The sequence below is a fragment of the Chroicocephalus ridibundus genome, chromosome 13, assembly GCF_963924245.1.
Source record: "Chroicocephalus ridibundus chromosome 13, bChrRid1.1, whole genome shotgun sequence".
Taxonomy (NCBI): domain Eukaryota; kingdom Metazoa; phylum Chordata; class Aves; order Charadriiformes; family Laridae; genus Chroicocephalus; species Chroicocephalus ridibundus.
This window is the reverse complement of record NC_086296.1, coordinates 12,120,281-12,146,625: the sequence shown is the minus strand read 5'-3', so window position 1 is coordinate 12,146,625 and position 26,345 is coordinate 12,120,281. Positions and strand designations below refer to the sequence as shown.

The following is a 26,345-nucleotide window of genomic DNA, read 5'->3' as shown; positions in this document are numbered from 1 at the left end:
CAGCCCTCTGATCATCCTGGCCTCTTCTGGACTTGCTCCAACAGGTCCATGTCCTTCTTATGTTGGGGGTTCCACAGCTGGACGCGGCACTGCACGTGGGGTCTCACCAGAGCAGAGCAGAGGGGCAGAATCCCCCCCTTCAGAAATTGTATTTAAGTGTATGTAGGACAACGCAAAGTAGTTGGACATAGTAAATAATCTTTATTAAATTTCCCATTAAAATAAAATAGAAATCAGACTTCTTGTGATTACTAATTGGTGTATTTCTTCAAACTGCTTTGTTAATGTAACATCGTTCGTAAGCCTGCTATTAAGCTGACCAGTTTAGCATTGTAAAGCTGCTTATGTCTTGTCAGTGAAGCACTGAATTTGAGGGGTCTCAACCATCATATTAATTACACCTAAGGAAAACCAAGCAATTCTGCAGGAAAAAAAAAATACAAAAGCTGATACTGCAAACATAAGAAAACCAAGCACGTATCACTCGGTGTCTTCAAACTTCAAAAGTTTCCCCTATCACCATTACTAAGATCAGGTTAGTCAGGGTGATTTGAGAATCAAGTCATGGCCCAGCAAATTGTTGGAATTAAGGAAATCAACATATACTTAGCACTGTTAATAGCTGAAAACGAGTATAGCAAAACCAAGTCCTTTTCTTTCAAATATTCATCCTCAAGGCAAAATCCGTAAGTACAATTCAGTTACAGGAGAATGCTGCTGTCTGGATTATGGCACTCTACAATTTAGCTCTCGCTCTACTACTAGAGTTATAATCTATCTGGTTAAAGCTTTGCAGCTTCCACCCCTGACCTCTGCTATTCTTATTACCTCTCAACTGCATATTGCGGCACTTGTAATAATCTGAGAAACACGATACTGCAATTCTTAGTGCCAGGGTGTAAAACAGGGGTGCTGGTTAATTCACAGCAAAAGTCTCCTTCCTGCTTCCCAAACGTTCAGTCTGACTGCTCGAAATTTATAATGTTTAAGAAACACTGAAAAGCATCTGAAATACTTAATGAAATACTTGAGGAATCTGAAATACATAATGAAGCGGTGAACCATTCACTAGCACAGTCTGGCAGGTTACAGTGAACATGAAGTTGACAGTGCAGAAGTCTACTTCTTGTTTTGTTAATTGTCCAGGCTCCAACAGTTTAAAACGGACAATTCTAATAGACCAACGGAAAAAGCCCTTCAGGATAAAGTGACAGAGAATATTTACCTCCTCCTCAGTATTTGAAAGGTTTCCATATTCAGCTAAGGATTCTCCACATGGCATCCAGTTGTAGCATTCAGTGAGGTCCTAACATACAAACAGATGTTCATTTCTGGTTTTATGGACTTCAAAGTTGACTGGTTTCAAGACAGCCTGTTTTAAAAGCCTCTGCAGCTGAAGGTCTTCAAGGCAAGCAGAAGCAACAGGACTTCTGAGTGCATAAGGAATCCTTGAAACCACACAATATAGACAGATAATTTGTTGCTATGTTTTCTTCTCTTTACAGTTTCCCTTGACAAATATTGCTGTACTTTGTCTAAACTCAATGGCCTGTGTCCTCATCCCCCCTCAAGTGTACGACAGGTGTGTATATACTTAGAGAACATAGACTGGACAATCTTTTAGACAAGAATGGTAATATTTTCCATCTCAGTTTAGATAAAAGAAATCAGTATGCCAAAGGAAGACAGAAATAAGTAACACAGTATGACAGAGTCTCCTCTGTCACATACTGCAGGAGGCTCACAATTTGTTGTCTCTGTTTGCGAAATCCTTGAATTATAAGGATGTATCATGCAAAAACTCTATGTCATGGTTGGGATATTGTCATTATAATTGACAATTACTGTTATCAGCCAGAACGTCTGGGGAGGGGGGGTGATGTTAGAAAAATTGTAATAAAAAATAAAATGCGTGGAAATTGTACCAAAACATCAATAGGAAAATGCCAAAAGAAGCTCACAATACTCTTTCCTAAGAGTATGACCAAAAAAAAAAAAAGTCTTTAGAAACTAAACATGTCTTTGTGCTAATGTTCACATGAAAATTTCTTACATTAAATATTTTTACACGGACTCCAAATTGTCACTTCTTTTTAGCCACACAAAGAGAGTCTTCTGTATCCATCGAAGCTTTTTTAACTCTCTGCAGCGAGGAGACCTGGTACTCTGGGTGCAGATGCCATCTGAAACAGAAGCGAACAGTTAACAAGAGTCCTGGTTGAAAGAGTCAGCCAGCCCAGCAGCCCGACCCCAGCGTGCTGTGCCTGGAGGGAGCAGGGGGTACAATCTGCAAAGGAGCTCTGTCCTTCAGCTGCTGACTTGGCACGTTGTCGTCAGCATGAGCCTGGAGAGCATGGCTAATGGTGCCCACAAAGGGAAAACAGGGGCCAAGGTCACTCTGCAGCGTTGTCTTGGGACACTGCTCAGTTTGGGGACAGTCCTACTAGGCTCCTCCTAGTTTAGGCTTGATGGGAGCATATAAAGAGAGACAAGTAGCTGCCCCTAGGAAACCTCCATTGGGACAATAGTTTTAAATCCTCCTGTCGATCACAGAAGGAATCATTTGCATGAGATGCTTGTGCATCAAGTCCACATCAAGTTATTCCCTAATTTAGCCACTTAAAGTAGATAGAGCAGTGAAATATAAACATATGAATGAATATAAGTGAGTCCAGCTGAGCTAGCAAGCATGGTTTACGAAGTCACCCAACAGGTGGAAGCAGAACCTTAGAGCTGGGCTGGTATCAAGAGGGGCTGGAGGTAGATGATAAATGGTAACCTCAAGCCTGCTCAGAGCACTTGTCAGAAGCAGAAGGACGATTGATGATAGGGCAGGGACTTTCAGCATGAACCAACACCCAGGGCTATTCTTTATCACATGCTTGAATCACAAGCTGAGTGGGGCAAGCCCTGTAATCCCCCAAATTATGTGGGTACACCGCTCCTGCTCATCAATTAAGCAATAAACATAGCAAGTTATAATGGATTTGCATATCAAGATAGCCAGCAAGCCAGAGCCAGAAGTGAAAGAATCATTTAACACTTGATGCTCTGCCACAGAAGTCAGATGGAGCTCCAGAATATCCTATGAGTCTTGGGAACATCCATACAAAGCCATAAGTCACACTTCTCTGCTGGGGGGTTGCACAAAGGCTAGTGAAGCTGCCCATGGGGCCTTCTCTCAGCCCAAAGCCCTTGGCAGGTGCTGAGACTGGCTGACCCTCATGACTGCCAGCGCTCTGAGCAGGCTCTGCGATCTTCCAACAGCAGCACCTTCTCGTGAACTGGGCACAGCCAAACACCTCTCTTCCTTTTGGGTCCTCCACCTCCTTCCTTCTCTAAAACTATTGGGGCTGCATTTCTCCATCCTCATTTTCCTACTGTTCTTTCAATAGCTTGCTTTTCCATGCTGCAGACCTTCTATCTTTTCATTTTACCCTCCTTCTCTCTTCTGCTTCCCTCCCTTTCCCCCTCCCCCTGCTTTCTCTCCCTCTGCACTTTGTGAACTGCTGCTGCAGTGCTGAAGTCCAAAGTTCAGTAACTTGCTAAGCACACAGATAAATATGAACCTTGGAGAATTTACATTGCTCCAATGTAAACAGATAGCCAAGGGTCCCTTTATCAGCACTGGCTCAGGACAGTCGTGGGGGGTCTGAAGTGGCTCAATTTTGTATTTTGTTTTTTTTGGGGGGGCGTAAAGGCGGGAGGCTGTGCTGTGCCCACTCTCCTGACAGTCGAGCGTGTTACCTCAGGAACATGGTGTAGGGAAGCTGGAAGCAGGATAACCCGAATTTCAAATCCAAGAGACACCAGCCTGAAGACCATGGTCTCGAAGCTGAGTCATCTTCAAGTGGAGCTGCTGGGAGCGCTGCTGGAGTCGGGGCTAACCAAGGAGACCCTGATCAAGGCGCTGAGCGAAGTGGAACCCTACATGCTCCAGAGTGAAAGTCAGCGCGCTATCAACGCCCTCCAGACAGAGAAAGGGGAACCCTGTGCCGACATCCCCAACCTCCCCAACGGAATGGGGGAGTCCAGGTTATCAGAAGATGAAACCTCTGATGATGGGGAGGAATTTACCCCTCCAATACTGAAGGAGCTGGAAAACTTGAGCCCTGAGGAGGCTGCTCACCAGAAGGCTGTGGTGGAAAGACTATTACAGTAAGGACAGATTTGCTGCTTTCTTATGCTCTTCCTCTAAATTTCTTTTCCTTTCCCCTTTCCGCTCAGTGTCCCGGGTATCTACGGTTGATCCAACTGCACAGAGACAGTCTTCATCCACGCAAGAACTAGCAGCCCCAAAACACTTCCCGAATTCTTTATAAATGTTCAGACTTTCCTTTCATCTCACATAAAACGCATGAAGGGAGCCACGGAGCCTGATTACATATTTGAAGTGCTTATATTATCAGGCTTCAGAACAGTCCGAGGCCTGTATAACTTGCATCTCTCTGACTGAATGTTGGATTTAAATTTTTAATAGGATTCACAATTTCAGTCATCAGGGGAGGGGAAAAAAAATAAAGAGAAAAAAGCTGGTCACTCTTAACTGATACTATATTTGCCTGAGGATGTATGGTAAAGTGAAGTTGTAATGTTTCCCTACTATATTTAAGGACATTAATATTGTTAATTTTACTGGGGTTTGCTATAGATTATTGGTCAAAGACAAATCAAGAGAACTTGTTCTTGTAATTCTTATTGAGTGCAAGGTTCTCCCGACTTCAGTGGGGATTTTTCTTGTAGAAAGAACACACACCAAATACATGCAGAGGTTAAAACCTGGGCAGAATGCTCTATTCTACCATCCACTGCGTGTCACAACTACAAAGTACATATGCAGCAACAAGTACAGGTTTTAGGGCTGCACAAATTCATCTTTGCATACAAGTGCTTTTGAAATCAAAAGACAGGAAGAGTTCCCCAAACCAATAAGCCTCATTACAAACTCAGAGAAACATTCACCAGGATTCCCATTTGGGACTCTTGCTGGGATACAATTCTCATGAGCAACCTAAGAGGTTTATCCAAGCAAGGATCAGTTCCAACCCACCTATCTATCACAACAGAAGTAGAATCTTGCCTGTCTGTTTTGGGGGTATTTTGAAATGACAAGCTGATAGAAGGCAAAAAGATGCAGTAACATCCTGCACTTAAAGTCTTCACTAAAACTAAAATCCATCTAGAGAATTTCTCAGGCTTTCTGATCTCTCCCTTTCACGTGCAAAGGAAATTAACATAAAATGTAACAACAAGAAGCAAACATCAAATCCCAACACAAAAGGCCAGAGCTAGAAAAACAGCATGAGGAGAGTTAGTATTCACTGTAAATACTTAGGAGAAAAAAGCTCCCTGGCAGGTTGCGAGTTGATGACTCCACAGTACCCACAAGAGGAAAATCCACTGGATCAGCTCTTACCTGGGTGGGGAAAACATTCCCAATAATTCAGTCTTCTTTCTGGCCCAGTACGTCTCATCTCTTCCCCACTTCCAGCTCCGTCACATCTTTTCACCTCCTCTGTTCCCTTTACCTCTTTCCCATTCTTTCTGCATATTTCCCTTCTCTCCTCACTTTCGTCTCCACTGCTGTCCCTCCCATTTTGTTGTCTTCTTGGTCAGTTCTCTCTCTCCCTTCCACGCTTTTTCTTCACTTCATCCTTGTCTCCTTCTCATCTTCCTGAGTCTGCGTACAGGTCTTGGGGTAGTTTGAGCCCAGTGGCACCGGGCGGGCCCTGGCTAGTTACTAATTATCCAATGGCTTTATTATTTCTCTTTTGTCTTATAAATTTATAGATGAAAAATCCCCGATAAGCTTTTTGATCATTAACTTCTGATGGTTTATCATATGTATCTCCACAAAGGAAGCCTTGAAGAAGAGCACCCGGCTTTGTCCCATTTTCTGTAATGAATGGGTGAAGCAGGACTGTAAGTGCCATCTGCTGTGATTTAGGAACAGGCACATGGATGGAGGGAATTCCTTCCTGACACCTTCACTTCAGCATGAATTCCGGTTTCTGATCCTCCCTGCCTTTCTAGGACCTTGCTGACAGTCTTTCCTGTGCTTACTACCAGGGTCAGCACAACAGCCTTCCCTCTCTTGCAAACCTGTGATGTTAATGCTTTCCAATGCGGTGTCTCACATCTCTCTCAAGACGGTCAGTTGAGCAGTATTCCCAGTTAACAAACGGGAACTGAGGCACAGAGAGAATCTATGACCTACCTAAAAACCCTAAGACGGTGCAGAGAGGACTGGGCAAGAACGTGGATCTCCTAAGCCTCACACTGGGTCTTAATTGCAAAGCTTTATTCTGAAACGAGTTTTCTTTCATCAGTCTCCGATATCACAGGATAGAGAAATTCACTTCTGTTGAGGACAGTATGAGGGGACAAGAAGCCTCAGTTTCAGCAAAAGGTTAGGAGTATACCCAGGGAGGAACATAATAGATCAAAATTAGTCAAGGTAAAATGAAAATAATAGTAAGTCTGTATTGACATGCTTCAAATTTCTGGTCAAAGACGTAAAAAAAAAAAAAAAAGCACCTGTATGTCTGAGAATCTATTCCAAGCACCTGAACCAGTATCAGGGTTTGATAATATGTAAGCAGTTGTTACCTACTAATAAACTTTTTTTGTTTTTTAAGAACAAACCTTTCTATTAATAGATGCCTAAAGGTAACATCCTTAAAATACTATTGTAAATATTGTGAGACAGGGCAGAACAGTCTATAATAGAAATCACTCCCAGTAATAGATAAAAGGAAGATAGACAAGAATCTCCACGCCCAGGGATTCACAGTAAAATTTCAATGCTTGTAAAGCTATTTCAGCATCTACACCAGGATTTCAAATCCAGAAACCAGATGGAGACAGTTCTGCCTCTAGGCAGAAGCCTCCTTGGGCATTATTAACAATTCCTGGTCTAATACTGTAGACCACATTTTAGCAGCGAGATTGACTTGTGGGCAGCTATTAGTGATACAAGGAAGTCTTTGTGGTAACTGCAGCCAGTGCTTAGAAAGTAGAATCAGGGAAGTGTCCGTTGCTAGGCTTTCCAGGAGCTGGAAAGGGAAAAAACAACAGCACCAAGAGACCAAGTATGTTCTCACAGGACCGCTAAAGTTCAAACCCCAGTTTGGAAAGCAATAGTCAAAGCTGAGTAAAACAGGATGCAAGAAGAAACGCCCACAGGACCAGGTGCACCTGTGGGCATTGATTATTTTGTCCCTACAGAAAAAAAATGCTAAAGGCAGCTCAGATATAGGTTTCTTTAGTGAGGAATTAACATCCTTTCATTTTGTCCCGTACTCTGTTGTCTCACTGATCTTCCATAGATTTACAGTTTGAATAATACCATTCTTTCCAGATCACACCCCCACAGAAAACAAATTGCATCTATGATAAAGATTAAATAACTCAGTAGGGAGATGGAGCTGTGTGGAGTAATTCCCAGATACTCCCCAGAGTAGAAAGCAAGAGAGAGGCTACCTGGGGGAAGGGACAGATCATACTCGCACAGGTACAGCAAATGGAGAGAGGTATAGCAACAATTCACCTATTGGGCAAGGGGTGAAATTCCATTAGGAAAGAATGAAATTGAGATAAGCAACAGATTTCCCCTGGAGACAGGGATAAAAGCGTGTTTTCCATGAGGAAAAAAAGAAAACAAAGATATAATGATAAAGGTTCAGTCTTTTCCCCATGTAAGCAGTGTCTTAGAATGGCTCTGGCTGGGGAATCTGGAGATGAAGCTGCCACACCCCTTCCATTTCCACATATAAACCAAGATGAGGCAAACCAGGCCACGTTCAATAAAAAGGAACCCTGCCGGGATGGTCTTACCTTCCCTGCTCTCTGCCTAGCCCGGCTCCAGGCTGTGCACTGACATCAGTGAGGGCTGTGCAGCAGGCTCCAGAGGAAAGGGCCAGAGGATGGTCCTGTGCATTTCGGAACTCTGAACCTCTGTTTAAGCAAGGTCTGGTCCAAAGCAGCAATTCAGAACCCACCTCAGGGAAATGAAGGCTTCTCTTGCCTGAGAATCCGAGAAGAGGAAAGAAGGGCAGACAGAGAGAATGAGGAAGAAGGGGGGAAAGAAAGGAACAAAGGAAAAAGAAAGAGAAAAGTCAGGAAGAGTGAAGGAGGGAGAAGGTCCCCTGAATGTTACATCTCCAGCTCTCTGGAATGGGTTTTCTTTAATGCTAACAACTTGATATTTACTTTCCATTTAAATTTGAGATGTTGCTATAAATTATCAACCAGCCTCTTGTTCCCTTTGAGTTTATAACTAACTACCTGGGTTACTTATTGTTCAGGTAACAAAAGGGAGGTGAAAACGCCCTTAAAAAGTGACCTCAGAACTAAGAAAATGGGAAGCCGGTATGGAGAGAGGACCCAGGCCCCTGTGGCTAAGATGGGCCAGAGACAGGGGCTATGCTCAGGTGACAAGAAGCAACTGACAGCAGGAGAGCAAGACTTAGAAGAAGTAAAAACTAACTGTGTGAGAAGAATTTCGTGATGGAGGTTAGACTTCAAAGAATAAGAGAGGAATGGGGAGGCAACTTGCATCTGGGGAGAAAGGGATGCTAAAAAGCAAAAAACAGGCTTGGAGATAGAAAAGGAGAGCTCAAGGAGCAATGCAGACCCATTTCTGCAGTTCTGACGCACTGAAGCAATTGAGATTTTAGTGCAACTACAAACAGGAAAACTATGTTTAGGGTGAAATCCTACCCTCTGACTGTCAGTAACAATCTTACCACCAGTGGAAGAGCGAAGGTTTCAATTTATGATGTTTTAGTCAATGGTGAAGGCTCACGCAGGTGGGACTGTGTATTTGGGCAATGGTTCATGCGGGGGTTCAGCTGACCAATTGCCATTGCTTTTTCTGTGATGGAGCCTTGGGCCTAAAGGAATAGCTGCATTGATGTTACAGCCTGTGCTTGACCATGTACAGAGCAGCTAGGCTTTCATACGACTGTCCTATGGAATCATACTGTACTAAGATTCCCCTGCACTGTTTTGCCTCACAAAGCTCCCTGCTTTGTCTCAAAAGACAACAGGAAAAACCACAGGGCTTCAGCCACTGCGAGAAGAGACTCACAGATACTTCCCGCTTTATTCCTATCACAAAGAAGTGAGGGTCTCAACAGGGGAGGCCAAAGTGACTCATGATTGGGGTGCAGGAAGGAAATCAACATGTAACAGAGGTTTCCATCAGTGGTAACCCAGTCCTTCCTCTTCCCATCTGAGCCAGAACGCAAATCTAAGAGACCAGAGGTTCCACGTTGGAGCCTTTTCTCCTTTATATAGGGACTTGTGTAACAAATTCAGGGTGCAGGTGCTGGCTAGACTATCACAAATACAAAGGGAGCAGACTGGTCCTTGGTTTGGAGAGCAGAAAAAAAAGAGGAAAAAAAAAAAACACACTAAGGAAAGAAACGCTTTTGTAAGTTCAGCCCAATTTAAGGCATTTGAAAGACAAAGATGGTTAAGGGAAGAAGCTAGAAAATACAAGCCTCTACTGCAAGTGACCCATCATAAAAGAGAAACAAATGTTCCTATTTTAAGAAAGCAGGTCCTTCAGAAAGCTGTAACTGACACTGCTTCTGTCACACTTTAACTGCAGTGGAGCTTGCTCCTTGGACTATCCAGCCACCGGGCGAGAGGCTGCTGGGGAACAGAGATAAGGGTGTTTGTACTGAGAGAACAGGTGTGGACTTTGTCCTCCTTATCACTCTGCAGCCTCTGTCAACCTCCTGAGTCAACAAAGCAATGAACAGTACAGTTGTTGCCTGTTGCTCAGACCTGTGTTCTTGTGACGGTTTCTGCATAATACTGGGTACCTTCCCCCCCGCACTGCTCCTTTGATGCTGGTGTTGGATGTGACACCAGTGTATTTCTACAGCATGCAAACCATTTCCACGAGACATTTCACAGAGAAAAACACAGAAGGATGCTCTTTGTTAAAACTGAACTTAAGGTTTTTCTGTAGAGAGGCTCCTGCACTGTCTGAATCCAGACTGCCTGGTTTCACATCCTTCTATTTCTGCTGCGATTTTCAGCTCTGGTGAAGTCAATACACACAAAAAAGTCAAAGTCATGGTTTTTCTATTTTCCTTAGGAGCCTTCATGGATATTCTAATAGGAGATACTAAAAATCAGAGATTTACATTCATTATGAAATCCTGAATCAGATTAGCTTCTCAAGTTTTCTGAGTAGGTCTCAAATAGGTCGATTCGCTCAGCTGTTACCCCAAAGGAGGGTGGCGATGGGAGGAATTAGTGGTTTGCCTGTTCTTTATTGCATTTAGACGCTGGATCTAGATGTGAATCAATGTGTTTGAATAACACTAGCAAACGTGCAAGAACATAATCCTGGGTGGCTGGGTGTATACGTATGCGTATGTCACTGTCATGTGACAGGATAATGAAAACTTGTTTTCATTTCTTGAATTATTGCAAGGCAACCCAACCTGGACCAGAATCAGGGCATGAGCTGCGTTCAGCCTAATATCACAATGAATCTATCTTGGAAAATTAAGTGCATCTATCCCAAACATCTATGCCTTAAAGAAAGGGGGATAGAGAAGAACAGGTATGTAGGGAACGGGAAGAGAAATGTCAATTCTGAAAAACAGATCTGTAGTCATAAAACATCCAACTGAATACGGAAACGCAACATCACTTCCCTCCTCATACCATTTCTGACTAGCAGTAAAAATGCTTTACATTCATATTACTTTCCAGCAGAAAGGTCCATTCCTTGCTCACATCACTGGTCAGCACTTTCTATCATTTACAGATGACAATTGCTTAGACTGAACAGGCCAAAACCTTGTATCCAAATGAGCACAGACAGCCAAGACTATGGCTATGTATTGGGAAATTTCCTCAATAACCAGAGTCCCCTTTTACAGGGAGATCAAAGTGCCTTTTGCACTTCATTTCCAATACCGTGCAGTTTTTACCCTGAATGCAGAGTCAAAACCGAACAAGGCACCACACTGAGGAGCAGCTTTCTCTTATGCACTCAGTTAACACTCTGGCCTCACCAACTACAATGGTGATGACTGGCACACAAGGTGCACCTCAGGAGGTCCTAGTGCACTTCCTTGGAATCCACATCTGCTGAGTGCAGGTGACAGATCTCTCTCTCCTGAGAAGTGTTTTCTCTTCCTTATAGAGAGGATCCCTGGCGAGTAGCAAAGATGGTGAAATCCTACCTCCAGCAGCACAACATCCCTCAGCGTGAGGTGGTGGACACTACTGGTCTGAACCAATCTCACCTCTCACAACACCTCAACAAGGGCACTCCCATGAAAACCCAAAAAAGGGCAGCCCTCTACACCTGGTATGTCCGCAAGCAGCGAGAGGTGGCCCAGCGTAAGTATGGCAACAACTGTTCTCCCATCTCAATTTCATAAAGGCCGCTGCTCTCCCTTACTAATCCTTACTCCCTGTTTTACCTGTTTTACCCTGTTTTACCAAGGAAAAATGGAAGGAAAAGCCACTTTTAGCAGGAAGCTTAGAGAAGTCTAGGTGGTGAGGTGAACCAAACACTACATGGAAAAACACTTCCTCGTGAGGTAGCCTGCAGCCACCCACCCTGCCCTCCATTTGGCTAGAGAGAAGCAAACTAACACTCCCCATCTGCAATTAAGAGTTCTACACCCATCCTCAGACTAAAGCAGTCTGCCCAAGAACTATGCGTTTGCAATTTCAGCTAAAGCAACAGTTCCTCTAGCTGCCCAAAGCAGCAGGCTGCTGTCCTTACTGCAAAAAACCACTGTGGCTATCACCTCATGTGAAAAACCATTGTGGGCCGTCACCTCACGCCCTCTGAGCCCCTTCATTGCAGGGACCCACTGGGAACCCTTCTGTGCAGCATGAACTTCTACATTCATGAGCCCGTCTAGAATCTGTCTCTTTCTTAATTTTGTATTGGTGGGTTGCAAGTAAAATTAGATATTTGGCCTTTGGATGGTTTTAGAAAGCAGGACTCCGGTCATGCTGACTCTAAACTCAGCTGCATTTGCTTTCACTACTCCAAGGTGGGAGCATAGATGCAATGCATGCAAGAGAAAGGACGGGTAACTATGGTCCTGATAGGAACATCTTCCCAGTTTTAGCAGATTATGGAACTTTATTTCCAACCCATTTATATTCAACCCTCCGTCTTGTATGAGATATTCTCCAAGGGTAAGCTGCACTAGGCCTGCTAGGCACTCAATAAACAAAACTATTGGAAATGCTTCCAGAAAGCAAATTCCCTTGCCCCTTTGTGCCTGCAGAATTCACACATGCTGGCCAGGGTATCCTGACAGAGGAGCCCATGGGAGATGACCTGCCCACCAAGAAGGGAAGAAGAAACCGCTTTAAGTGGGGTCCTGCCTCACAACAGATCCTGTTCCAAGCCTATGAGAGACAGAAAAACCCCAGCAAAGAAGAGAGGGAGGCGCTGGTGGAAGAGTGCAACAGGTAAAGATAGCTATCTGGCTTTGAGGAAGACGGCTCACAGCAGGGCCTCTCTGTGTTCTTGGTGTTTGCTAGGGCCTATGAGAGGCAGGCTAACGGTACAGCAGTGGATATCACCACTGACACCAGCCACGTCTGAATGAAATGCCACAACTGAGCATTCACTGTCCACAAAGGATCAGTAATGCCTCACGTCTTGCTGTACCTGGCAGATCCTTCCACACAGTGTGCCAGACCACAGCCACTTTGGGGCTGCACACTTACTTTGTCTCTCTGACTAAGCCTGGCTCAGCAAGGCTCTTCTTGTGCTTTCCCCCAACAGAGCAGAGTGTATTCAGAGAGGTGTTTCCCCATCTCAGGCCCAGGGACTGGGCTCAAACCTGGTGACAGAGGTCAGAGTTTACAACTGGTTTGCCAATCGCAGGAAGGAGGAGGCTTTCCGGCACAAGCTGGCCATGGACACCTTCAGTGGACCACAGCCTACCCCTGCTCCTCCTCTAACTCCTCACAACTCTTCCTCCCTCCAGCCACCATCTGCTCTCTCACCCAACAAAGTTCACGGTAAGAAACAACTAGATGGAGATCCGAAAGAGACACCAGTGAACCTACCCAAACTCAGTCACCAAAACTATCTCACAAGTTCAGACCTTTAGGAGGTGAATCTAGAGACAGAAAAAGCAGACTTGGTACAAGAGAAGGGCACCGCTGACAAAGAGACCATGTCTCAGAGTGAGGAGAGGGGCTGGAACAGCAAGGGTGACAAAATTCAGTAACAGAACTTTCAGCCAAATCTCCTCACTTACTCTTTGACATCCCGCACTCCCTCACGGCTGGCAGGCAGTAATCCCCTTTCAAGGAGTCATCCACTGGCTGCCATCCTTTCACTCACGTGTGTCCTGTTTCCAATAAATATCAGGACCATCAGACTCTGTGACTGACTTTTCAGGCATCAGGAAAGGTTATCCAAAAAGAGCAGAGCTTTTTCACCTTCATAGGCCAGAGCTGGTAATTGCTGTCACTCTGGGAAGAGGTGATCTCACTGAGACTCTCTCCTCTCTACACCCACATCCAGAGGGGTGGTTTCTAGTGAATCCTGCTTGCTCCATGCAGCGCACACAGCCATACCTCAGTCAGTGTTTGAGGAAGCAACTGTGCCAAGTTACAGAGGAAAGCCAGGGCAGGGTGGCAAGAATGCCTGTTCTCCCAGTTCCCCTACTACCCACCTTGTCCCTGCCTTAAATATCTAAACGCAAGCGCCTGCGAAGGAAACTGAATTTAGCACTTGACAAAGTTTTCTCAGTTTCTCATTTTTGACAACCTGTTTCCCCCCTGTGGTGATGCAGGAGTGAGGTACAACCAGCAGCCAGCCAGCGAGGCAGAGTCCTCCAGCAGCAACCACCATGGGAACAGCTCCATGGTGACCACCCAAACCATCCTGCATCAGGTTTCTCCCCCTGGACTGGAGCCCAGCCAGAACCTACTGAGCACAGACACTAAGCTGGTAAGTGATGTATACTTAAGTTCTGATGACTGGAGGAAATCAGGTCCTCTGCCTGTGGTCACAATATGGACTATTCAGAAGGAGATTTTCCTAGAATACTCTCTAAACCATCTTCTTATAGAGATATTACATAGCCCCTTTGCACTGACCATGTAACATGAGCCCTCTGAGATACATGTGCCCTCTAGACTACTGGTGAGGGCAGGTATTAGAGCACGAAAGCAAGCAGTGTAGGCATTTCCTTACGATAAGTCAAAACAATCTATTCTGAAAAAACAGAGTGCAAGGTATGACATGATTTCCTTCTTCCCAGGAAACCCCATTCTCTCTTCCTTTCCCCAGTGAGATTCTCGTCATCTCGTCTCCAACTCTCATTTGAACTCTGCACATCTCAAGATAGCTGATCAGACACCAATGGGATTAACAGAACACAGACCCGTACTTACACCTATCTTAGCTGTAAAAATAAAGCCCAAGAGCCTGTATGCAGCACATACCATTGAGACATTCACTGGATATCTAGATTGTAGCAATCTGCCTTCTCAAAGTAAATTTCCTTTTGAGATTTGACTACACCTTTTCCCAGACAATTAGTAACGAAGCACTAGAACTACATGACTGATCATTTCCAGTTTGCACATGTTCCCTTGCTTACAGGGAAACAGGTGGAAGAAGTTTGCATTAGCACATAGTGGCCTGGGGCAAAATTACATTCGCTATAAATTAGTTCAATTTAGATCTCGTCGGTCAGTCACTCACTTTGCTGGCTTTCTGGTCTCTTCCTGAAGAAAAAGTCTTTCATGAGATGCTGAAAATCTTCTACAGCTGACTTCTAAATTGATAAAGGTGATCTGTCCTGCCGTTTAAGCTGTTGGTCGTTACTCTTACTAGAGATTCCTTACAGCTTTTTGTCTAAGGGGAGAAAAAAAAAAAGAGTATAATAAAAGGTATTGAACTTTCTCTGTCAGCCAAATTATTAGAATGCTATTTTGCTGTTCCACAGTACTTCAACTACAGGTCTCCAAAGGGCCTTGCAAACTCAAAACCCCATTAGAGCATAGACACAGGTTACATGGTTCGTTTCAGAGGCTGAGAAAACAGTCAAGTTATTAAATTTCTCAATGACTCAAGGACAGACTGAATCAGTGAGACACCCAAGCACAAAACAGTCCTGTCTACCAGGTACATTTCCCCTCTAACGGCAGGCAACTGCCAGGTAATGCAGCCTGTATAAGAAAAAGGTCTAAGGAAACTTTTCAGCAACTCCTTTAAAATCTCAAACCGAAAACTCACTGGCCAATAAAAGACACTTCCTCAGAGAAAGGGAAGTTTCTCTTCCCTTCAGAGTGACCTTTAATGGTCCCTTTCCAACCCAACACATTCTATGATTCTATGATGATTCCATGAAGTTACAGTAATTTCTCGGAGGAAAAGGTGAACAAGAAAAGAGGAACTCCTGAATTCTGTGGTGAACTCTGCAGCTAAAGTTACCGTGTAAAATTACCTGAGCATCATCATCTACCCTCAGCTGTAAAACAGAAGATAAACTTTCCCTACAGAGAATGCAGTGGGACTAATCTCGTTCTTGTTTGTAAAGTCCTTATGATTTCTTAAACATGAAAGAACTAAAACAGCAAGGATTTACTCTAAGTATTTCAACAGCAGACCTTTGCTAGTTAATTGATAAGCATGAGGAGACTCCAGACAAGCAAGTAAAGTCCTTCTAGTGAGCAGGCAGTCAGAACAGGTCAGAAGAGGGAGAAGGACATTTATTACAGCTTTGGGACTCGCCACACTCAATTTCCTGCAGATGGCATTTTCACAGTCCTCTTTTCACACAGGTCTCAGGTCCTGGAGGAACTCTCCCTCCTGTCAGCACCCTGACTGCCCTGCACAGCCTAGAGCAAAATCCACATGCACTGAGCCAGCAAACTCAGAACCTTATCATGGCATCACTGCCGGGTGTAATGGCAATTGGAGCTGGCGAGACCTCATCCCTAGGACCAGCATTCACCAACACAGGTGCCTCCACCCTGGTGATAGGTGAGTAGCGTTCTGTAATGACTCTGCTTATCAGGATTCAGATAAAGAGCTATCTGTGTTAGAATTACCTGCCTCATTTTCAGAGACAAAAAGTACTAAGTTGTCAGTGATACGAACCCAGGGAAATTATCGCAAGCACTAAGGAACTTCAGCAGCACTACTTACAAGTAACAGTGGAATTGAGGGACAATGTTCCTTACTCATTTTAGAATTAAGTTGCACACAAATCCACATCTTAAGAGAAAGGGACTTTTGCAGTCTTTTCCTATGCCAATGTTTTGTTTTGCTTCCTAAATATAAATGTAATGCTTCCTTAAAAGTATGAAAACTGAAGCATATTCATAGTGCTTGAAAGCCAAAACATCCTGTTCTGCTTCCTGCAAAGAACAGCATATGCTTTGGGAACCTACAGCAGTAATTACTATTTTTTAAAATATTTTTCACTTCTGGACTTGTATGAGATTTCTTTTCACTACAAGACTAGTCTACTGCCAAACTGCATCTCATTAGATAAGAAAATAAAATGTATACACTACTCTTACACTTTCTTCCCAGGAAGAAAGAGGCCTTATTTTGTTCCATGGTGACAGCTGTGAATTAATTTCCACTTCCTCATTTATACCCAAGATTATGATATGGTTCTAATTTTGTGCAAACAAAGAAACAAAAAAATTGGAGATTTCCACACAGTGGAAGTCTCTCAGTGCTGGAGAGACTTCCTGATTTACACGAATCGGTCTGGACAGTCGTGGGAAATGGGTACTACTGTGTGAAACCTTCTACCTCTTTCTCACTGGTTCAAATTCCGTAACTTGGCAGCCCAAGTGAAATGAGCTTAACCTTCGTTCCATGTGGCCGGACAGCTACAGCATAGTTCCCTCTGCTGCCAACAGCTTCATAAAAGAAGAATAAAATAAAGTGGACAGGAGATGATGCTCTGAGTTTACTTCTAAGGAAGGCCTCCCCAGTGGAAGTCACTAAATGGGAAAGTGACCTATACTGGTACACAAGGATGTACACAGGAACAAACACTGGAAGTCAGAGGAGGTTTTATGGTACCTGTCTGCATTGCACGTTTTGCACACCACCACTTCATTTTCACAGGCATGAATTCTATTCATAATCACAGGTAACAAACAGAACACCTGACAAGCAGGATCCAAAATCACCCTGCGACGACAGGCCTGCCACAATGACTACTTCAGACGCCCCTATTGCAGAGCAGCCACGTTCCTCCCATAGTACATGACACTACTGTCATCAGTCCTTGTTTTTCAGGCCTGGCCTCAACCCAGCCCCAGAGCGTGCCTGTAATAAACAGCATGGGGAGCAGCCTCACTACCCTGCAGCCCGTCCAGTTCTCCCAGCAACTGCACCCATCCTACCAGCAGCCCCTCATGCAGCAGGTCCAGAGCCACATCAACCAGAGCCCCTTCATGGCTACCATGGCCCAGATACAGAACCCTCACGGTAAGAACGTGAATTCATTTGCTCAAGCAAACAAACAAACAAAAAAAAAGGCTCTGTTCTGGAGCATTTTGTGGGTCCTTGGGCTTGCAGCACTCTATTCTCCTCTTCTACTATTGTTGCTTTAATTATGAAATTACTTTCTTCTTGCATTCATCTCCCTGTCCCTCCACTCCCACTGTTTCAGAGACAGACAGCAGGTCCACGTGCATGAGGAGAACAACTCAGCCAAAGTAGCCTCATGCAAAGCTCCAGCATCCACATGATGTTGTTTTCTTTCATGCACAGCTCTCTACGGCCCCAAGTCTGAAGTGGCCCAATACACACATACAGGCCTCTTACCACAAACCATGGTGATAACAGATACAGCCAATCTCAGCACCCTGACTAACCTGACACCAACTAAACAGGTAACAGCCTTTAGCACATGCCTTTGTTCCCCAACCTTAGAACCGCACCAGTCTGCAGGTACCTCCTTGCCTGTCAAAGAGTTTTTGGGTGTGTGGTTTATGCCATCCGAGCAGGATGATCTTTCTTATCTCCTCGCCTTGCTGGTACTAGCTGCAATACTGGAGGCATTAGAGCAAGCTCTTCACTGCGTCATCAAGGAGGATTTAATCTCCTTGGAAACAGCACCTGCTCACTCTTCTCTCATGCCTGTTAGAAGGGATGTGGAAACCAGGCACTGTTAACTTTCTTTTCTCTAGGCATTCACATCTGAGTCGGAGACTCACACAGAGTCTGGGATGCATACGCCAGTGTCGCAGGCACCAACGATACATTTACAGAACCAAGACACAACCATCCAGCACCTTCAGCCAGGCCCTCGCCTCACCTCCAGCCCTGCCGGTAAGAGCAGCAGCCACCGTTATCTTAAATCACGTATTGCCATTTCTCTTGTCAACACTGTAAAACCCAGACAGAAAATGGTAACTGGGGCTCACCATTCTCTAAGAGGGTTCTACCAGTGTCTTAGGTGGATTGAAAAGCTGGTACAAGGGAAAGATTCAGAACAGTCTGTGCAGGCTGTGTAAGGCCAGACTGTGGAAATGGGACCCTTCTTCAGAATCTAGGGAAGAAAATAACCTTAAAAATATTGACAAAAATCAGTGTCCATGCATAGCCAATCCTGCAGGTAGTCTTCAAGGCTGAAAAGCCCAAGACACCCTTGTGAAGACTCCAGTTGGATCTTCCTGATCTTAAGAGAAGAACTAGGATATTAACAATCTAGAATCCTCAAATCTGAACTCCCTGCCACTGTCAATACCTTCAGGCCAGCTTTGTACTTGAGGTGGGTATATAATGGCACACAAACTAAAAAACAGTAGTTATGCCCCCATGCCGGGAGGTTTTAGTCATGCTGGAAATGTGAGTGTGTGCACACAAGATAAAGGACAGCAGTAAGAATTTGTACTTAACTTCTGTCTGTGTCTTTGACAGTGTCCTCCAGCAGCCTGGTGCTGTACCAAAGCTCTGACTCCACCAACAGCCACAGTCAGCTGCTGCCATCCACTCACAATGTCATCGAGACCTTCATCTCCACGCAGATGGCATCCTCCACTCAGTAACCAAGACAGCAGGCTCAAGGGTGACTGCCATGACCAGCCTGTCAGGTGCAACTCCAACTGTGTTTGCCATCACTGTCACCGCTGCCTTCCACGGGAAGGAACGGCTGCTGCGCTCAGCTGATCTACATCCCCTACTGCATCATACAAATCCCTTACTCAGCTGCCTCCATGAGAGAAGATGTCTCAGGCTCAAGAGAGAAGCCATGGAAAGATGAAGCCAGGACTGCTAAAATCCACTGCCCAAAAAAATCCAAGCAAACCCAAACACCACAAGCCAGCCTAGAACGACCAGATGTCCTTTTGTGTCCGCCCAAGAAGGAATCCCATCAAGAGATGGGATGCAAGACGGCAAAAATGCCAGGGTATGGATGGGACTTTCATTCTGCTCAGCCTTCATCAAACTGGACCTGTACAAACCTGTGAACACCAGACTAAGCTGTGCAGGAAAGAGCAAAGCTGAGCTGCCAAAGAAGGGACACCATCTTTAAAACACCCACCTCCTTTGCTGGAAAGAAGCACCAATGGGAACTATGAGAAACAATAGTATCTTGGAGGCAAGAGTGAGAGAACCTGGTTCCCCATTGCAAGGAAATTCACCAAGAAACAGATTCAGGAATGGCTTGGCACAAACCTGTCAGTATGGGATCACTGACTACAAGCTAGAAATCCTTTACTTAACTACAAAAATACCAAACATTCTCAGTTAAAAATGACCTGCTTTAAAATCATGCTATCCTAGTGGAAATGGCTTGGTTATTTTTGATATAGGTCTGCTTTGTTTTAAATGCAGAAATTAAAGTTTAACAGCAGCAAGGAGATTCCAGTTCCCTGCATTAACCACGTAGATTCTCATCTCATGTGTCGCGGAATGAGCCGGGGGATGGCATTCTCCACAAGTCCCCGACACTGCACAACACCTGGGGGGTTCCCATGCTCCACAAAGAACATCCTCCCATTTTTCTCTATAAAGACATCAGCTTGGATTCATTTTACAGAACACGCTTAATTCTTAGCTTCCCTGTAGGTTAGATTTCGTAGTTCTTGATATGCAAATAATTACCCTGGGGTCTAAGAGTCTTACTTGCACTAAGTGAAGGTTTTTAGCCCTAAGGATCTACTTATATAATTCCTCTTCTAATCATTCCTCTTTTCGCTATTTACTCTCAACCTTCACATCACTGATATGTCACTAGCCAAACAGGAAAAAAGCCCTAATTAACATGTTTTTGTCACTGTGACCAAAACAGAGCTATTCTTTCAACTGTGAAATGGACAAAAATCCTCAAGACTAGGAAGTGCTCAAGACTCATCTTAAAAGGCTGAGATATCAGGGAGAATTTAAACAGAAAAAACCCAACAGCAAACTCGTCAAATTATATGTGGAAATTTCAAAATTGCAGATGTCCATTACAGTTTGTATTGATATGATCTTCCTCTACATACTATCCACCATCAGAGACTAATTTCAAGTAACTTGATTCTGTGAGGAATTTTATCCTATAATTGTTTCCCAATCTACCATGTGCATCACTTGCAAATACATACAACTTCCACTTAGCATAAAAACAATCATCATAAAACAAGTCAAAGGATAATTTTTAGACCACTATGCCTTTGAAACCCCAGGTGCTAGCTTCAATATAGTGAAGCTTTAACTGGCCTTACGTAAAACAAGTAATTTCTGCTGGCACATTCGGTTAGATTACAAGCCAATTTTCTACTTAGCTTTTCCATTTTTGGATGCCAACTGTATTTTCTTGATTAAAAAACAGCAGTAGGAAAGAAAACATCTCGGGTTTTCCCACGCTCAGAGAGCAACAGTTCATTATTTTGGTTTCTCTAATCTGGCTTTCTTGCCTCCTGAATAGGGCAGATGAGTTAGAGCTACTGAAACCCAACAATCTTAAAAACAGAAGAGTATTTATCCAGTAACAGGTCGTTTCCTGAAATACTGGAACTAAAGTATAAATGGACTAAGAGCCATACTGAAAACTACCAAAACCCACTGTATTTCAGAGAGATAAAAGTCATAATCAGCCAAAATAAGGTCTGAGACACAGGGACTCTCAAGTTAAGATTTCAGTCCTTCCCACAGCAATTTCACAGCATTGATCACCAAGCAACTAAAGAGCCGTCTTCAGCCACCCTTATCTCTGCTGGGGGAGCCATCGGAATACAGCAAGAAAGCCACTGTTGTTCAAAACCTCCCAAATTAAATAAGACTAATAGCGTAGTAGAATTTAATAACAAATGCCATAAAAAAAATACATGAAAAGAAATTTCAAAGGACATAACTTGAACAGAACTACCTATTCATAACAACTCTGAAGCTCACTGCACACTGTTTAATGCAGGGGCCCTGGAGAGGTGCAGATTACAGAGGGATTAGTAACACGGCAGGTTTCAACAACAGATTGTTATGACGATCACAGGAAAAAAATAAGGGGGCCCTGATATCTGACAGGATGCTTTTGATAAATGAGTCTCCCACAGGCTGGAGCTATTCTTAGTAGGCATCTAGGAGGCGGCAAACAGAAAAAGGAGTTGATCACCTGTTGCCATGTAAACCAAATTCAATTCATCACATACTTTCTCCAGGGCACAAGATTTGGTTTCATGATGTGAAGGAACAGACCAGGAGGGATGCAGCTATGATTATATCCCTCTGTCATGCAAATCTGCACACAGTTTTTAATCCTTTTACCCTAGGTCTGCATAAGGAGCAGCACAGATAACTGCTGTGCTAGGAGAACAATGTTCCCTTCCCCAAGGGATGCCAACAACATAGGGAGTCACTTAATTAGACTCTCAGGCCACTGAGCTTTTAGAACAGAAGCTTTGCCCATTAATTTTCCCTCATCTGCAGCAACTCTTTTTCTTAGTTTTTTTCCAGCATCCTTCATCCATCATAACCACCTGCCGTTCACAGAGCAAAATCTTCATTCTCTTTTTTTCTTCTTCTTTTTCTTCTTCATGACTCCTGGCAACGCTGAGTTCTCTGTATGATTGCTGTCCTGTCTTTCATGCTGTCCATTTACAGACACCAACCGTGGCAAATCTTTGCTGATCTGGTCACACTCTGCTGAGTATATTATTTTCCCTTGAATATTGTTCTCTCCCCCAGTTTTCTTTTTCTTCTTTTTTTTCTGGCTGTGCTCTACGTAACCCTGACTCTGATCCCGGCTGGAATCCTGGGACAGCACAGGAAAACCACTTTGCTTCAGAATGTCTGCGGCTGACACAGCAGCCTCTTGGTACCTTTGCCACTCTTGGTCACTGTCCGTGTCACTGGAAAGGTAACAAAAGGGAAGGAAGTTATATTACGCTTTTGCCTTGAATTCACCCAAAGAGCAAAACAGCAGAGTAATCCAAGATGAGAACACCTGACCAACACCCAGTGGCTCCAAGACTCCAATACCTACAGGTAGTATTTAACCAGTTTGAAGGATGAGGTGATCTTTACACATACTAGGAGAGGAAAGAACACCTCCCACAAACACTTCTAGTTCCTCAGCACTAAAAAAAAAAAAAAGGAAAAGAGAGAAACAAACAAACAAAAAATATCTGCTTTAGTCAAATATAGGAGTCATAAATACACACTTCTTAAGCTCTTCAGCTTCCTATTCCCCTTCAAGTCTCAGCTGCCTCTAAAATGTGGGATGCAATAGTAGTTCATGAGCAAAGCAGCTGACAACACCCCACCTGGAGCTAGACGGCTGTCTCCTCTTTGCTGCAGGGCAAGGCTCCAATTTCCCACAGTCTCCCGGGACAGAGGAAGAGAAGAGGCGAAATCCTAAAATATGTATAAGGGAATTTTAGCCACGATATAAAATAGAGGTGAAAGCAATCAACAGTAATCTCCCTGGGAAGCCTCACTGCTGTTACTGTATCCCTATAGCGCCTGACAGGAATTATTGGGGACTGAGAGGAGTCAGGTCTCAGAGACCACAGCTTCAAAGTAACAGCCTTCATGGGCACTAACAGAAATTCTTCTACTGCAAATGCTTAGTCGGTTGGGTGTACAACCAGCAATAGACAGGATCCATCCCACTTGTCATCATTTAACTAACGTCGCATAACAGCCACAATGGCTGTGACTACAACTCACCATCATCTCCAGAGTCAGACCATTGCACAGAAGTTTGTGAAGGTCCTGATGAGTCCTTCAAGACAGTGATGAAACTAAACAGAAAAACCCAGTCAGATCTTAGACACATTTGTGCAAACTGCGCCAGAGTTGGGTATGTCTAGGAAACAAGACTCTAAGATGTTACATAGCTTTTTTTTCCTTAGTGAAGCTATCTCGCCTCCCTGCTTTCAGAGTAGACCATGCCTTCTCTCCTTAGCAATGCATGCCACAAGAATAACTTAGAAGCAGCGCTTCTAAAGCCAAGTCTAAACACCAGGAATTCTAGTTCTCCAGGGCCATATTTACACAATAAATAAAGATGGCAGCAGCCCAGTCAGAGGCATACTGCCAGCACAACTTTGAATCAGGCATTGGTTTAGGTTGTAAGAACAAATGAAAGATTCTCATGCTGGCCTTTAAATGATGAAAGCGCTAAGGCACACAAATTTTACTTTTTCCTCCCCACAACCCATTTACCAGAGAGGGAAATGGAGACAGGCAGTGCTGCGCAGGGAGCCTTTACCAGAGGGGCACAGCACATGGCCCACGTTAGTTCACATAACGTTGGAAGTTTGCATTAAATACAGGAATGAAGGAAGCAATAAGAGAAATGACTTCTCCAGGTTGCACTCAGATCTTGAATCTCTTGTTTTTATCACGCAAAAGCATCAACGTATTTGACACATAGAACAAACTTTTTTAGTATCGCTTGCCAATACCCGTCTAGCATTGCTCCTAGTTTCTTCGCAACGTGTGCTCTGAACTCTGGTGTCGTCTGTAGCTCGTTTCCATCCTCATCATGGCCATTCACCTCACGCCTGTTTAAAATAACAATGGTTACCTCTTTCAAGGCCAATAACATCTGGTGCTCTCGCCCAAACAGGAGATGTGGGACGGTAAAATCTCCTACCCTCTAGTACTCCATTTATACTTGATAGGAAAGACTGCTAACAAAGATGGAAAATAGCTCAGTAGTAACATTCAGTTCCCAAGAGTGAGCTAAACATTATTTAGCCATCTCCATCATATATAGTAATTGAGTGATTTTTCTCATCAAAATAGCCTACAAAAGCAAATAAATTACATCAGGACATCCCTTGTCTTGCATGTAGTTCCTGTGTACGTTGCCACAACTCATGCAAAACCTGTCCCAGGAGAAAGGATTTTATTAAGTTGCCTGGCTGACAGCAAATTATTTTTTGAAGATAAATATTTTTTTTATATGTAACCGTACTCATTCCTTCACGGGACACTTGCAGAGTTGGGAGATTTCTGACACCTAGAACTAATGCTGTAACTGACAGTAGTAGTAAGTTTTCAACTTCTATATTCCCCCGCTTCCAGAAGGATGAGAAACATACTGAAAAAAACTATTAGCTTTTTCACATTTAAGCATCATTTCAGATTACAGTTGGACTAATTCATAAAACAGAACAGGCCCTTCCAGTAGGAAGGCATTAACCATAAGTAGCACAAATATAACATCCATTATTTTTTTTCTTCAGTGAAGCATAAGTCTGAAACCAGAAGCAAAAATACCTTAGGCTAGGCTGAGCGGGCTGTGACCGATCCTTTTTAAAGCCACCTGGCAAAGGAAGAAGGTAAAGGCAAGTTTAAAAGACCTGCGACCAGGACCTCTTTAATGACCTCTTAAACCTCTTCTAGAGCATAAAGAATCATGCCTGAAAGAATAATGATTATCCACGCCCACCTTCGGGGAGAAACAGTTTTTGGGGAAAAGGAAACTTCCCACTGGCCGGGCTGTAGCAGACAACCCGCCCGGGAAGGGCCTCCGGTCCCGGCGGGAGGCCGCGCATCGCCCCCGTCCCAGAGCCCCGCCTCGGCTCCCCTGGGCGCCGGCGGCCCCCGAAAAGGCAGAGCGTTCCCCCTCCTGACCACCGCTCCCCCGGGGCAGGAGGGGCTCGGCCCAGACCGGCGGGGAGGAGAGAGCAGAGCCCAGCTGACCGCCGACCCTTACCGCCGCGCAGCAGCACCGCCGCCGCCTGCGCAGCGCAATCCCAGGCGGCCTCCCGGAACCGCGCTGCCGCCTCGCCGCTGCTGTCCGAGTCCGTGTCCGTCTCAGGGCCCGAGTCGCCCCTGGGCGCCGCCATCTTGGAGGCACGACGGCCGCGGGGCACGCTGGGCGCTGTAGTCCTGGGGGCGCGCGCGAAGCACGCTGGGGGCTGTAGTCCTCCGGGGCGGCCTCCCACAAGATGGCGGCGGCGGGGCTCCCCCCATTCCTCATTTCTCCCTGAAAGAGGCCTCCCCCAGGTCTTCCCCACAACCAAGAACGGCTGGGAATGAGTGAACGGCGAGGAGCCGGGTGTCGTATGCAGAACTGTGAAAAAACTGAGTATTTATGCTGGCTCTTTGTATCAGCCTGCATATCGTAATTTCACTGCTTCAGAAATACTGACTGACAGCGCTCAAATGTTAAGTTTTTGGTGGAGAGTCAGCACAAAGCACAAAGATCTCCCGCCATGGAAGCGTGAGGGAGGATGGGATCCATCAGCGGTAAGAAGTTATCCCTCAAAAGCAGGCAAGAAAAGATACGAGAGACACAAGATTCATTAAGATATGTAAAACGGATCAGGCAAAAATGCCACCTCTGGCAGGGGAAATGTAATTATTCTTTGCCAATGGGAGTAAATCTGAATGTCCCACGTATATTCTCCAACTGACCCACTGCTTTAAGTAAGTCTGTTCCCCTCCTATTAACCTTAGCTGTAAACAAGATTAAAATGTTCATTTTATTCTTGTACACTGCCCCTTCCATTCACCCAATCTTACTCACTGCCTGTCTCCGCATCTTTTCCATTTTCACTTGCTAGAAGTGGAACAGGGGTACTTAAAGTCACTATAGAAATGCATAGTAATATTGTTCCATTCTTCTGAGGCTTAAAACATAAATAAAATGTCAAAATTACCACTGGGCAGTGGAAATGTTCCCTGGCTATGTCATCTACAGCAGTAACCGTATTTCATTTCAGATCACTTCAGTTATCCTGACACCCAAACAATAACGACTGTTCTAAGCATTACCTATTCCCATAATAGCAAAAAGCAACCTTTTTTTTTTTAACTTTTACACTGAAATTCTTTTGACTCTAGGCATACATGGTGACTAGCCTAAGCTGGTCCAAGCTTCAGAAGCTCATCCTTGTTTTAATCA

At 44.4% G+C, this 26,345-nt stretch overlaps 2 protein-coding genes across 7 annotated transcripts; one reads left to right on the top strand and one right to left on the bottom strand.

Moving 5' to 3' along the window:
- Positions 1-153: 153 nt before the first annotated feature.
- C13H12orf43 (chromosome 13 C12orf43 homolog) lies at positions 154-25,482 on the bottom strand. 5 transcript variants are annotated; one of them, XM_063351268.1, is made up of 9 exons: positions 25,152-25,482; positions 24,713-24,758; positions 23,869-23,991; positions 23,153-23,226; positions 22,747-22,837; positions 21,961-22,332; positions 14,726-14,878; positions 7,837-8,026; positions 2,055-2,183 (listed from the first exon to the last, which is right to left on the bottom strand). In XM_063351268.1, the coding sequence occupies exons 1-6, from the start codon at positions 25,282-25,284 to the stop codon at positions 21,984-21,986; spliced, it is 816 nt and encodes a 271-aa protein (XP_063207338.1). In that variant the 5' UTR covers positions 25,285-25,482; the 3' UTR covers positions 2,055-2,183; positions 7,837-8,026; positions 14,726-14,878; positions 21,961-21,983. The 5 variants fall into 5 exon arrangements, with proteins under 5 accessions (XP_063207336.1, XP_063207338.1, XP_063207339.1 ...); XM_063351269.1 differs by having other exon boundaries at positions 23,893-23,991; positions 25,152-25,478; XM_063351264.1 differs by lacking the exon at positions 14,726-14,878.
- Positions 2,180-20,536, top strand: HNF1A (HNF1 homeobox A). Of its 2 annotated transcripts, XM_063351263.1 has the most exons (10): positions 2,180-4,158; positions 11,174-11,373; positions 12,282-12,468; positions 12,788-13,026; positions 13,809-13,966; positions 15,808-16,009; positions 17,288-17,479; positions 17,765-17,886; positions 18,184-18,325; positions 18,917-20,536. In XM_063351263.1, the coding sequence occupies exons 1-10, from the start codon at positions 3,824-3,826 to the stop codon at positions 19,042-19,044; spliced, it is 1,905 nt and encodes a 634-aa protein (XP_063207333.1). In that variant the 5' UTR covers positions 2,180-3,823; the 3' UTR covers positions 19,045-20,536. The 2 variants fall into 2 exon arrangements, with proteins under 2 accessions (XP_063207333.1, XP_063207332.1); XM_063351262.1 differs by lacking the exons at positions 18,184-18,325; positions 18,917-20,536 and having other exon boundaries at positions 17,765-18,168.
- Positions 25,483-26,345: the final 863 nt, after the last annotated feature.

Excerpts from the sequence above, each read along its gene's own strand:
- HNF1A (XM_063351262.1), top strand. The coding sequence starts at position 3,824 with ATGGTCTCGAAGCTGAGTCATCTTCAAGTGGAGCTGCTGGGAGCGCTG. Across the intron at positions 13,967-15,807 it reads TGAGCACAGACACTAAGCTG|GTCTCAGGTCCTGGAGGAAC; the intron begins GTAAGTGATGTA and ends CTTTTCACACAG. Across the intron at positions 16,010-17,287 it reads TGCCTCCACCCTGGTGATAG|GCCTGGCCTCAACCCAGCCC; the intron begins GTGAGTAGCGTT and ends CTTGTTTTTCAG.
- C13H12orf43 (XM_063351268.1), bottom strand. The coding sequence starts at position 25,284 with ATGGCGGCGCCCAGGGGCGACTCGGGCCCTGAGACGGACACGGACTCG. Across the intron at positions 24,759-25,151 it reads GGCGGTGCTGCTGCGCGGCG|GTGGCTTTAAAAAGGATCGG; the intron begins GTAAGGGTCGGC and ends TTCCTTTGCCAG. Across the intron at positions 22,333-22,746 it reads AGACAGCCGTCTAGCTCCAG|TGACACGGACAGTGACCAAG; the intron begins GTGGGGTGTTGT and ends TTACCTTTCCAG.